The 11,563-nt window shown below is 54.6% G+C and overlaps 1 protein-coding gene across 1 annotated transcript; it reads left to right on the forward strand.

The window, feature by feature from the left end:
* Positions 1-149: 149 nt before the first annotated feature.
* On the forward strand, positions 150-10,642 carry KMO (kynurenine 3-monooxygenase). Its single transcript, XM_050900296.1, has 15 exons — positions 150-203; positions 1,418-1,487; positions 3,113-3,210; positions 4,184-4,273; positions 4,524-4,572; positions 5,336-5,423; positions 6,042-6,237; positions 6,760-6,831; positions 7,375-7,496; positions 8,870-9,017; positions 9,499-9,556; positions 9,669-9,751; positions 9,988-10,125; positions 10,219-10,278; positions 10,475-10,642. The coding sequence occupies exons 1-15, from the start codon at positions 150-152 to the stop codon at positions 10,640-10,642; spliced, it is 1,494 nt and encodes a 497-aa protein (XP_050756253.1).
* The last annotated feature ends 921 nt before the right edge of the window (positions 10,643-11,563 follow it).

Genomic DNA, 11,563 nt, shown 5'->3' on the forward strand with positions numbered 1-11,563 from the left:
ACTTTAATATGAAGCAGGGGAGAAGAACCCAGGCGTGACTCAGCCGCCCACGTCCTTCCCCTTCCCCTCCCCACCAGCGAGGGCAGCACAGCAGGACAGGGAGCGAGGACGCAGCAGTAAGAACCTGCGACCTGGGGGCTGCCCCAGCGATGGAGCCCGGCGACCCACGGGGGAAAAGAGTCGCCATTGTCGGCGGTGGTCTGGTAGGAAACGCGATTTGGCTGCCGTGTGATTGCGTTTGCCAGGGAGCCGGAGCTGTAAAAGCATTGCTTGGATGTGGGGTGAATGTTTTTCTTAAAATCATTCCTCCTTCAGATGACGGGCTGTTATGGAGGAGTTGGTTGAGTTGCCACTGTGGGAGGCAGCGAGGCTCGTTTGAGCAGCTAGGACTTTGTAGGAGGAGAACGGCTCTTTCCCTTGAGGTAAAAGCTTTGCTGCTGAGATATCCCAGAGACGCAATGCGTGCCTGCGGTTGGCACTTGCCTTGAACGGCGTGTGCAAAAAAATCCCGCCACCAAGAGTCCTTTTCTCAGAGGAAGGGGTTTGGGAGGTGGAGCAACGGTGCCCAGGTACGCTGAGTAACAGACCTCGTTTGGGCTGCCAGATCCTCCTGCCCCTCGGCTGCTTCTGGCTTTAACCAAGTCACTAACGTGAAATGTTTTGCGAGGACTGAGACTTGGTAAACGCTAGGCTAAGAGGAAATGCCTTCCTCTGCCCACTTTGGTTTGGGAATGGTTTTCCTCCATTGCTACTTGCAGAGTTGTCTGACTCTAAAGGACAGCACGGAGCATTGCAGCACCTAAATCTCTCTTTTGACTTTTTTGCCGTTAGCTTCTTGGTCCCTGTGCTGCTGGAAAAGAGTGATGGCATAAGAGTCTGTAGTTCTGTCAGCGATTAATGATGGAAATTAAACAAGAAAAAGACAGCCATCCATTTAAATAACAAGCAGGACATATGTGTGCTGTCCTTTTTAAGGCAACATCTTGCTTTTGCACAGGTCTAGCTTCCCCTGCTGTGTTCCCAAGGGAATGCTGCAGCGCCCTGAATTCTATCGAGGAAGATACAGTCCAGAGAGGAGCAAGGAGCTTGCCTGTACCAGCTCCTGTTGTCTCTGGCTGAAGGGGTTAGCCCTGCTACAATTAATCACTGCATGTAAACAAGCCCTGAACTTGGTATGACTTTATACGATGAGTTTTGATGGGTGACTTTTGTCTTGGAGGCTCTGCAGGCACATCAGGGGTGCCAGAGGACTCCTCTCCAGGAAGAAGTCCTCTAAGGTTCTTGATCAAAGGGTCTTCTTGTAAATGCTGAGCTGCATCCCCTGACCGCTGCTTTCCCTTGATGCATCTCAGTAGTGATCTGTGATATAGCTACTAGTGAAACACTTCATCCACCATTCCTGATCCTTCTCTTGTAGGTGGGCGCGTTAAATGCCTGTTTCTTTGCTAGACGAGGTTTCCATGTTGACGTTTATGAAGCCAGAGAAGGTAAGTTCAGCCTGATCATTACTGCTTTATTAATATGTTTCTGTCCCTTTACTGATAACAGTTCTTGAAGAAGCAAAAGAGGAACTGTGTGAGCTCACTGAAACTGCAGAAAGAAAATGAAATCTGAAAGCATGGCACTTTGGGGATATACTTTTCACTCTTCCCTTTAGCTCCTGTGGTGGGGAGGAGCATTTATTTGAAATACGTTGTCTTGTGTGGAGGGAACCCACCCTTCAGCTACTAAAATGATGCCCTTTTTTATGGTCGTGGCTTAAATATTGATTCAAATCCTCACCTTCGAAAATTGGTCTCTGCATGAAGAATTATAGCGCGGTGCTGTTGAACCAAGCTGGGTCAGAAGTTTGGAAGCAACGGCTGTTGTTAATGCTGCAGCATCTCTGTTAAGGTTAAAAGCGTCGACTTGACTTGTAACCACTGCCATGGGTGGTGAGGAGGGCTGGTGGCGAGAGGGGCAGAAGGAGAGATGGAGTGCTTTCAGGAAGCCTCCAGCTCTGCAAGGCACCGCAACAGAGAAATGATGATTCGGAGCCCAGGTGCTGGCTGAAAAGGAGAGAAATTGTTCGCCTTCAGTGTCTGTCAGCTGACAGACAAATAAAACCTGGGCAGAGAGGGCAAGCCAAGCGGGAGATGAGAATGACACCGTGGGAGGTGAAACTCAACTCGAATGTGCAGTGAAGGGAAGGAGAAGCCCCGTCTGACACGTGGTCTCTGTGGTAACTGGTCCCGCTCGGGCAGACGTTGGGACGGGTGGTTCTGCTGCACAGCTCCCGGCTGCGCCCGTCCCGAGTCATGTGCACAGCTCTGGGTTCCCGCTGCAGAAACTGGGGGTCACAGCGGCCAGCCCCAAGCAATGCCAGCAGGCTGCAGGCTCAGAGCAAGAGCAAATGGCTTTTCACTGTGGTTTAGCTGTTAAACTCTTTGCTGGATGTTGTATACGCTAGAAGTTTCACAGGTTCAAAAAGCCTCTGGTTGCTCTTACCTGCCTTCTGAGTTGGATGGATTTTACCGCTCTACTCCAGTTTTTGGCCCTTTGCTCGTGCTGAGATGCAACCCTGAAAGCTATTGGGATGAGGCTCTGCCACACGCGCTGGCCGGACAACCCGGGAAGCCTGAGTGAGGCCGTTTGGAGGAGGAACAGGCCAGTGCTGAGAAGGAACAAGCCAGCGCCGAGACGTTTCCATCTGAACAGCAATGGAGAAGGTGACCTGCCAGCGTCCTGAAAAGTGTCAGTCTGTGGGTCTCAGCAGAAGCTGCCAGGCATTCATCGCTCGGCTCCCTCCGCTTAGAGGCGAAACGGCTCTTAGTGATAACGTGCCCTCCGGCGCTGTGGGGAGCTGTCAGGATCCGGCGTTCCCTTTGCAGCACTTGGCTGCAGCTGCTTCTTCCAGGCTAGAGGTGGCACGGAGAAAGCGGCCCTCGAAGCTGCTCAGCTGCCTTCCCCACAGCTGAACGTGCCTTCTGATACCTGCTCTCTCTGCACACAGAGCGGGGGGACGGGGACTCCCCACTGCCCTGCCTGCTGTCGCTGCGGGGATTTTGGGAGATGCCGCCCGCACCAGGCTGTGGTATCGGTGTCTCCATAACCAACTGCTCTTTCCACGCAGATATCCGGGTGGCCAGCTTTACCCGTGGCAGAAGCATTAACTTGGCCCTGTCCCACAGAGGACGCCAAGCCCTCCGAGCCGTGGGGATGGAAGAGCAGGTACCCTGGCAGCTTCTCTCGGTGGTGGGGTCTCTGTGGTTAAAACGCTGTTGACTTCAGCTGGTGATGGACAGGCTCTCTTCCGCTCCCCAGGCACGCAGGGGCCACCGCAGAGGTAGCTCTGCTTTCGTGAGGGTGGAGGTAGACCTCTCCCCCTGCATGCCCGCAGCCTGGCTTTCCACTGCTTCGCGGCACAGCTGCCAATGGGGGTCTCCCCCAGTCTGGGGGCAGCACCCAACCCCGGGCAGCCGGGCTCTGCTCGTGGCAGAGGGTGCTTCCCCGGGAGACCAACACTAGACAACACCTTCCAGTGTTTACCTCCCCGCCGTGCTCTCCTCCCTCCTGGAGGGTGAGGGCGAACGGGGCAGGAGTAGGTGGACTCCCAAAAGAGCTGGAGTACCAGCAGGATGTGATAAAGGGGGCTGGTTTCCCCATCGACATGGCCAGATTGGTGTTTTCCCACAAAACCTTGAGCTTCGGGCTGACCCCTGAAATCCGTGCACACCGACTTCTGCACAGCACGCTCGGCTCAGAGCTCAGCACTCCTCTGCAGGGTGCTCGCTGCCGTTTAACATCCAGCTGTTGGCAGTGGTGGGATCTCCTGGCTCCCTACAGAGGAGCTCAGGCTTCAACAGCTCGCATCCCAGCACCAGGATGTAATTTGGCTGTCATCCCCTGCCCTGTCCAGTACCCTGGGACTTTTCACGTCCCTTCTATCCAAAAATAATTTCCCCCTGATTTTTATGAGAATGAGCTTGTAAGTAATCTCAGTAAAGTGTAGTGACTCGGCATTGACAGCCCTGTAAAATTTTCCCCAGTAACTTGGATAACCGCACGAACACGTATGAGCAGAGAGCATCCCATTCTGCCTGGAGTGCGGTGCGTGGCGGGGGATGGCGCTTGGTAACTTGTGCCCTCCCCTTGGCAACTCAGTTTTGGCCAGAAGGCTGGGTCGTGTTCCCTTCCGTTTCAGATTGTGTCCAAAGGCATTCCCATGCGGGCAAGGAGGATACATACACCTTCAGGGAAGAAGTACTCTATCCTCTATGGGAAGAAGAACCAGGTACTGATGTCGTGCTGCCGCTCCGGAGATGCTTCGCAGAGCACGAGGGGGTCTTTGACAGCATTTGTAGCTCTGTGGGATGGACAGCCTGGCGCTCACGCTCTTAGAAAGGATGCTGTGAGCGGGAAGGGGATTGCGTGACCCCCCCCGGTTTCGGCGGAGCTGTTTGGAGAGGGTGGCGTTTCTCGTCTGGCCGTGCTGAGCATCCTTCAGCAATGCCTTCTGAACCCCGTGTTTGTTTGCCTTGCAGTACATTCTCTCTGTGGACAGAGCAAACTTAAACAGGGAGCTGCTAACGGGTAGGTCTGTTTGCAAACACTTTTACACCCTGTTCACCGAGGATTTAGGGTTTGCCCCGTGAACGGGAGACTTCGGGCCCCAGGCTCTCTTTGCCCGTGAGTTCTGCATAACCTGGCTCTCAGAAAGTGCAGACGTGAACTAGCTGTGTTTTTAAGAAGAAAATCTGTGCTGTTTCCCTGCTGCTTGTCTGACACAAAAGGATATTCAAACAAGTCCCCGCGAGGCCTTTCTGCGCATGCAGCCCTCCCACATTCGCCCTTGAGTGGGAGCTGCCTCCGCTCCCCGGCTCCTGGCACCGGCGTCTGCTCCCAGAACTTCACCAGCCAAAGCAGGAGATACCTCCTCAGCCTTGCCGCAGTTCGTGGCATTTTCCGCAACCCCTGATTATACAGAGACAAATAGAAATTGGAGCACTGTGGCAAAGTATGTAATCAGGCCAGGCCAAATTTCCCCAAATTTCCCACTGACTACAGCCACCTCATCCCATCCTGAAATACAATGTGGTGATAGTGGAAACAGGTCAATGACTCATGTCTTTGCGGGGAAGAAAGAAATCTTTGCAGGATTCCTTGCACTTTTTAAATAGTTTTCACCGAAGTTGACCAAACGCAGTCCTAGTGTGCCCTGCCCGCCGGCCATCACTCAACACAGCAATCTTAATTTGCTGTAATGGCAAACGTCCCTATTATTTAGGGCTCCCGTGGAAATATTTTTGGGGTCACGGTACGAGCCTCTACATTTAGTTGTCTTTTCTTTTCACAGCTGCTGAGAAGTACTCCAACACTAAACTGTACTTTGGACACAAGCTCGTGGGGTGCAACGCAGAGTTGGGGACGTTAACCATAAAAAGGTAATCCCTGCGCAAGCCTGGGATCAAGTGCTGTGTTCAGTTGGTTTGTGCTTAATCATTCATAAAACCTCAAACAATTGAGCAATCTCAGTTTGAAACTAGCGTGTTATTACTGAGCGGGGAAAACTCGGTGTCAGCTTTGGAAAGGAGAGACATCAAAGCAGGGTTCATGGGGAGGCTGAAAAAAATTTAAGCAACTCGCTAACCCCCCAGCCGCCTGGCAGTAGGCTAGGCACACGCTTGCCAACCTGTGCAGGGAATAAACGTGTCAGCCTCCATAGCGCTGGTTTTCAGGGACAGATTGCTCATCAGGGAGGGTAACTAACAACCTTGTTTCATAGCTGTGTTAAGTTCTGGTCAGGCCCCCGGTCCACCTGGGGATGCACGCTCTATGAAATAGCAGCAGCATCCCAACAGTGCCTGTTGGGTAGATCTGGCAGAGTTATGCTTTTGATAACCTACAGGATAATTATTTATCCTAACGCTGAGCTTTCCAGTCAGTGAAAGCCAATCTTCCCTCACCCTAGGAGATTAATAACACTGGAGGCGACCCCGGCATTTTGCAAAAGGCAGATCTGCTGTGCCCAGTGGTGCTGAGCTGGCCTGGAGTTATGGTAGGATTGATCCAAGGGACTCTCTTGCTTTCAGATCTGACCAGCGGCCCTTGGAAGTCACCTATGATCTCATCGTGGGATGCGATGGAGCCTTCTCAACAGTCAGAAAGCAGTTCATGAGGCAAACGCGCTTTAACTACAGTCACGAGTACATTCCTCACGGCTATATGGAGCTGACCATCCCTCCCAAGGATGGAGACGTAAGTGTGCCTGTCCCGGGGGCTGCTCCCACCTTTGCAGGTGGGACACGCTGCTCCCCTCTCGTGGTGGCTCTGCTACAGCAGCTCTAGAGAAACTAATTTCTCACCTGGGGCTCAGCTAAGGAATTAAAACTTTCCTAGGAGAAGGCAGGCATCTCTTCCTCTTCCAGTGGTGAGGCCAATGTCTTGGTACCTGGCTGCAAAAATCCTAGAGAGCCTGCCCCAGAGCAGCGGGGTTAACTCTAGCTCTGAGAGGTCCTGGGGATACGGGAACGTGTCTGTGAGGACATCAGCGATTGCAAACCAGCAGAATTTTGCCCATCTTTCCTACCCTTTCGTCTTGCCCTTGCTTTGTGTCTGCCTGAAGTATCAGGTACCAGAAAGGGGCCCTGTGGTCATTGTGTCTTCTCATGGTACAAAGGATGGGAACTGGCATGCTGGTGTGGAGGGGAACCAGAGGCTGGGCTGGGGAAGCTAAGCAGGGCAGGTCAGGGACACAAGGCGATTTTCCTTCTCTTTCAGTTTGCCATGGAACCAAACTACCTCCATATCTGGCCGAGAAACACCTTCATGATGATCGCACTGCCCAACATGGTGATAACCCACGGCCACCCTCCCTTGGGGCACGGGATGGAGCTTGTGGGGATGAACTGACTGTGGTGGCAGGCACATGGTAGGGGTTGGGAGGGCCAACAAGGTGCCAGGAGGGACCCCCAGCCTGTGCCAGGCGTCCCAAAGCCTGGGGGGGTTGCAGGACAGGACCCCCAGAGCCGGCCCTGCCTCACAGCGCTGAGCAGGTACCTGTGGCATCTCTCTCTGCCCACGCATCTGAGCCCACCACTCCCCAAAAAACAGCTCTCTGCAGCTGGATGTTATAAACTAGATACGGGAGTACCAGGGCAGCGTGCCAGGCCCGTGCTGGCAGATCACACGCTGCCCGTTTCTGCCTCCCCCCTGCCTGCCCCCAGCGTGTGCAAGCCCACCATGGGAAACGGGGTGGCTGGGCGCTCGTCCCCGCTGCGCAGGCAGGCCGCTGCGATTGCGGGGTGACAGGCTGGACACTGAGCTGCTGCTCCAGGTGCCAGGTGCTCTCTATGGCCTCTGGGCTCCTTTCTGACCTTCCTTCCCGGCTGGCAGGACAAGTCCTTCACCTGCACGCTCTTCATGCCCTTTGAGGAATTTGAGAAGCTCACAACGGGCGAGCAAGTGCTGCGTTTTTTCCAGACCTACTTCCCAGATGCCATCCCCCTCATCGGAGAGTAAGTGTTCCCGTCTCCCCTTCTCGGTCATCAACACAGTGCCGTGAAGCTAGGGGATGCATCCCCACCCAGCCTCGGGGTCCTGGTGATGGAGACTCCGCTGAAGCTGGCGGGCCAAGGGGTTGTGAGCATTGTTGGGGTGGACCCCCATGGCCTGTAGGTCTGAAGGAGGGGGAGCAAACAGACCGAGGTCCTCATTGCGTCCACGCTGGAATAGGAGGCTCAGCAGCGGGACGCAGCCCCATCCCACGGCGGTTTCTGATGGAGCTGCACTGAAGCACTGTCCCTTGGAGGCACAGCCCAGGCCCTGCTGTTGCGGGAGCAAAGAGCAGATCACCTCCCGCTGCTTTCGTATTGCTGTTAAAGGTTTTGAACTCAAGGGATGGATTAGCTGTGGGGTTTTGACGTTAGAGGTGGGTGAGCAAAGTGACTCCGCTTAGAGTGAAGGTAAGGGTTGCACGCCGAAACCAGGAGCGCGAAGGTAGTCCCGCTGTTCAGATAGCTGGCTTGCGCAAATGTTGAGATTTTAGCTAACAGACTGAGAAAAGCTGGGCTTGGCAAAAAAACCCAAACCACTGTGCTGACTAAACAAAGTCTGGCACGTATTGATTGTATGGCTAAAACAAATATCAGGGCTGTGAGACACAAGAGCAGGCAGTTCCCAGCAGCGTGCTGCTCCCGGGGCAGTGGGGACCCTCTCGCTGCTGGGCAAACGGCACAAGGGCAGCAGCACGGAGCCGGAGCATCCCACTCCGCCTGGGGGCCCTGGTGGCAGTGGGGACCGGAGCCAGCCTTTCCCACACGTGTCCTGATGGCCGTGGCTCTGTTCAGTGTGTCCTCATTTTCCTGCAAAGAGGGAAGCCCCTCAGCCGGTGGGAGCTCCCACCCACGCTATTAATGCTTCTGCTTTGCAACATAGTTATCTGTTACGGGCTTTTTTTGGCTGATAGGAAGGGTCTCAGCTGTGTTAGGCAGTTTCCTTTCCTCTTAAGGAGGCTGTTATCACAGGACTTCATATAAACTTAGACACTCAGATATCCTGTGGTATATTCTTCCTACAGTGACCGACATCCACCACTGCTCATGGTAAGAGGACTGAGATGTTGATGACACTCTTACTCACGGTCAGGTTGTGTGCAGAGATTAAAACCTGCAGACAAAATATTTGGTCCGTAGGGGGAAGTTAATGAAATAATAGGTTTTCTGGCTTCCACATTTTTCCCAGCGCAAATAGCCTAGTGAATAGGCTTGGGTTTTGCATCCCAACGCTGAGACTGCCCGTGGCCCTGGCTTGCTGAGCTTGAACGTGGCATGACTTGCTCTTCTAGTCTCTTGTGGTCCCACAAGTGAAGTATCTGTTGTTTTGCCTGAAGGCGGGAGCTGAAGCACGATTACTTTTTGCTGCCAGCCCAGGCCATGATATCTGTGAAGTGCTCTTCCTACCACCTTGCTTCCCGATGCGTGCTGATGGGAGACGCCGCGCATGCCGTTGTGCCCTTCTATGGACAGGGCATGAATGCAGTAAGTTCATGGCTGGCCCTGGGCCGTGTCAGTTGGGTCCCCACTCTTTTCACCCAGAAATGCCTGGTTTTAGAGCGTAGCTCCGTGGAGTTCACGGGCTGGCCCGTCCCACAGTCTGATGTCCTCTGCATTGGCAGGTGTTGAACTCCCCTCAGGCACCTGGCTGCTCACTAGGACCCGGCTGTCCTCCGGGGAGGAGAGGGGACGGGGCAGTGGTGCTGCCTTCCCATGGGGCAGAGGACTTCGTGGGAAGGGGGAAGGACGGTGGGAAGGAGGTCCAACAGGGCTGCCGGGAAAGGCAACCCCCTGGATTTCTCTGCAAGACCCCTGGCAGAGTGGCCTGGAGTAGGACTCCTGCTCTGAAGCGGTGGCCAGCGGGACCCCGCGCGCACGAACAGCTACACCAGCTAAGCATCCGTGAGGGCGCTTCTCATGAACACGTGGTTCCTTCTGCCTATTTACCCCCTAATTTTCCTCCCAGGGTTTTGAGGATTGTCTGGTCTTTGATGAATTAATGGACCAGTTCCACAATGACCTCGGTGAGTGAGCTGGCCAGAGAGGAGCGAAAGCAGAGGAGCATCCCTCTGCAGCTGAAGGCAGCTGGATACCTTGCTGGGGAGCTGCCCGTGAGCTGCCACTTTCTTCTCCCAGGTGCCTGCCTCCCTGAGTTCTCCAGGCTGAGGGTGCCAGATGACCACGCGATCTCGGATTTAGCCATGTACAACTACATAGAGGTAGGCGAGCTGCACACGGACGTGTGGTCCCGTGGGCCGTGCACACAGCGGCACCCTGTTAGGACGCACACAGCGGGCAGGGGCTCTGGCAAGACTCTGGTCGGGCTCTCACCCCGGCAGACTTTAGTCTAAGAGCTCCTTGGGAATGCCGCTGGGGTTGGGGAGGCTCTGCTCCCTGCGCTGATCCCCAGAACAGGCAGCGGGAGAGCTAGCAAAACGCAGGGGGTTCTGCCAAGACGCCCTGCAAAGGCGTGATGGTTGCTCTGTCGCAGATGCGTGAGCACGTGAATTCAACGTGGTTCATTTTCCGGAAGCACGTAGACAACTTCCTCCACACCCTCATGCCTTCCACCATCGTCCCGCTGTACACCATGGTAAGGCCAGCACCTCGGTCCCCGCTGCCTGAGCCGCCACGAGCCCCTCCTGGCTGGCTTTGAGGTGGTGACGTGCTCCTGCAACCCTCCTAGGTGACCTTCACCAGGATTCGCTACCATGAGGCACTTCAGCGCTGGAAATGGCAGAAAAAGGTTGGTCAGTGGTGGTGCCTGTCCTCCCCATGCTGTGAGCCTCGTGAGCATCCTGCACACCAGCACTGCTCAGCTGCAGGGGGGGAGCTTTGGTGGTGGGATACTGCCAGGCGGGTGGAACTGTGAAGACTTCACTTGGTGCCACAGGGTAGGAACAAACCTCTGACGATGCCAGGGTTTCTCTTTGCACTTGCAGATAATCAATCAAGGGCTCTTTGTCATGGGGGCAGCAGGACTGTGTGGCACCTACCTGCTCATAAAGCGCCTGGCACGGGACTTGGACTTCTGCATGGAAAACTTGTGGGGCTGGTCCCATTATCTGAAGAATATTGGAAATTTTCCCTTTGGCCCACAAATGGCTTAAATGTAAGGGGAGCTCCTGGTTGTAATAAAGGTGAAGGCACGCGCTGTTGGCTTAGCTGGATGATGTTGTTTCTCTTGGGCTGTGGCCTGGCAGCTCCTGCAGCCCTGCTGCCTCCTGCCCCCTCGGGAGCGGTGGTGGTCCCTCTCCCGGGGCGAGAGGAGCCCGCCTCAGGGGTATCTCTGCCGCATCTCAGCAGCCTTGCCTCGAGCGATGCAGTGCGTCATGGGCTGGGTGCGGGTTTTGTGTGCAGTAATGGGGGGAGCGTGCGCCCTCCCAGCCAGCAGCACGGCCACTTCAACCGGTCGGGGTGTCCCAGCCCATACTGCTGACTTCTGCCCTTACCAAAATCAAGTCAACATCTTGACTTGAAAATCAGCCGGCTTCCTCCCCACCTCAAGTCAAAGAAAATACGGTTCATTTATTCTTGGTGGAAATGAAACAACTTTAAGAAAGGATGCTCTGAGGCAGTGCTTGAAGCCTGGAGAAAGGGCCGTTCCACACCTGGCTGAGAAATACTTCTGACTTTTGCAAGCAGGTCTCCACAGAGAGACCACCAAGCCTTTGGGCTAAAGCAAGACCAGGGGCCTGAAGGACCCTTCTTAGCTCACTGTTTTCCCTCTGGGCTTTTGCGCGTGCCCTAGCATATACTTCTGTCTAATGCAATTACTGATCGTATTTCTTTTTGAAGAAGCCTGGATCCCTCATCGGATTTCTCTGATTGTCCTCCGAAGCACGTCTGTGGTGGTACTTGTACTGCACACACCACACCAGCAGTAAGACCCGCAGCTGCTGACGGGGGAGATAGATAGCCTCTTCATGTTCAAGTAACAGCAGCCTCTGCCTGGGTCCCTGGCAATGGGCATTGCATCCAAGACCCAAAGCCCTAACGGGTGCCTCTGGCGTCGTTGTGCAGCCAGGCGC

The sequence above is a fragment of the Gymnogyps californianus genome, chromosome 7 (assembly GCF_018139145.2).
Source record: "Gymnogyps californianus isolate 813 chromosome 7, ASM1813914v2, whole genome shotgun sequence".
NCBI classification, from domain to species: Eukaryota; Metazoa; Chordata; class Aves; order Accipitriformes; family Cathartidae; genus Gymnogyps; species Gymnogyps californianus.

Coding starts and splice junctions, on each gene's coding strand:
- KMO (XM_050900296.1), top strand. CDS start 150: ATGGAGCCCGGCGACCCACGGGGGAAAAGAGTCGCCATTGTCGGCGGT. Junction 5,424..6,041: donor GGGACGTTAACCATAAAAAG/GTAATCCCTGCG, acceptor GAGTTATGGTAG/GATTGATCCAAGGGACTCTC. Junction 6,832..7,374: donor TGATCGCACTGCCCAACATG/GTGATAACCCAC, acceptor CCCGGCTGGCAG/GACAAGTCCTTCACCTGCAC.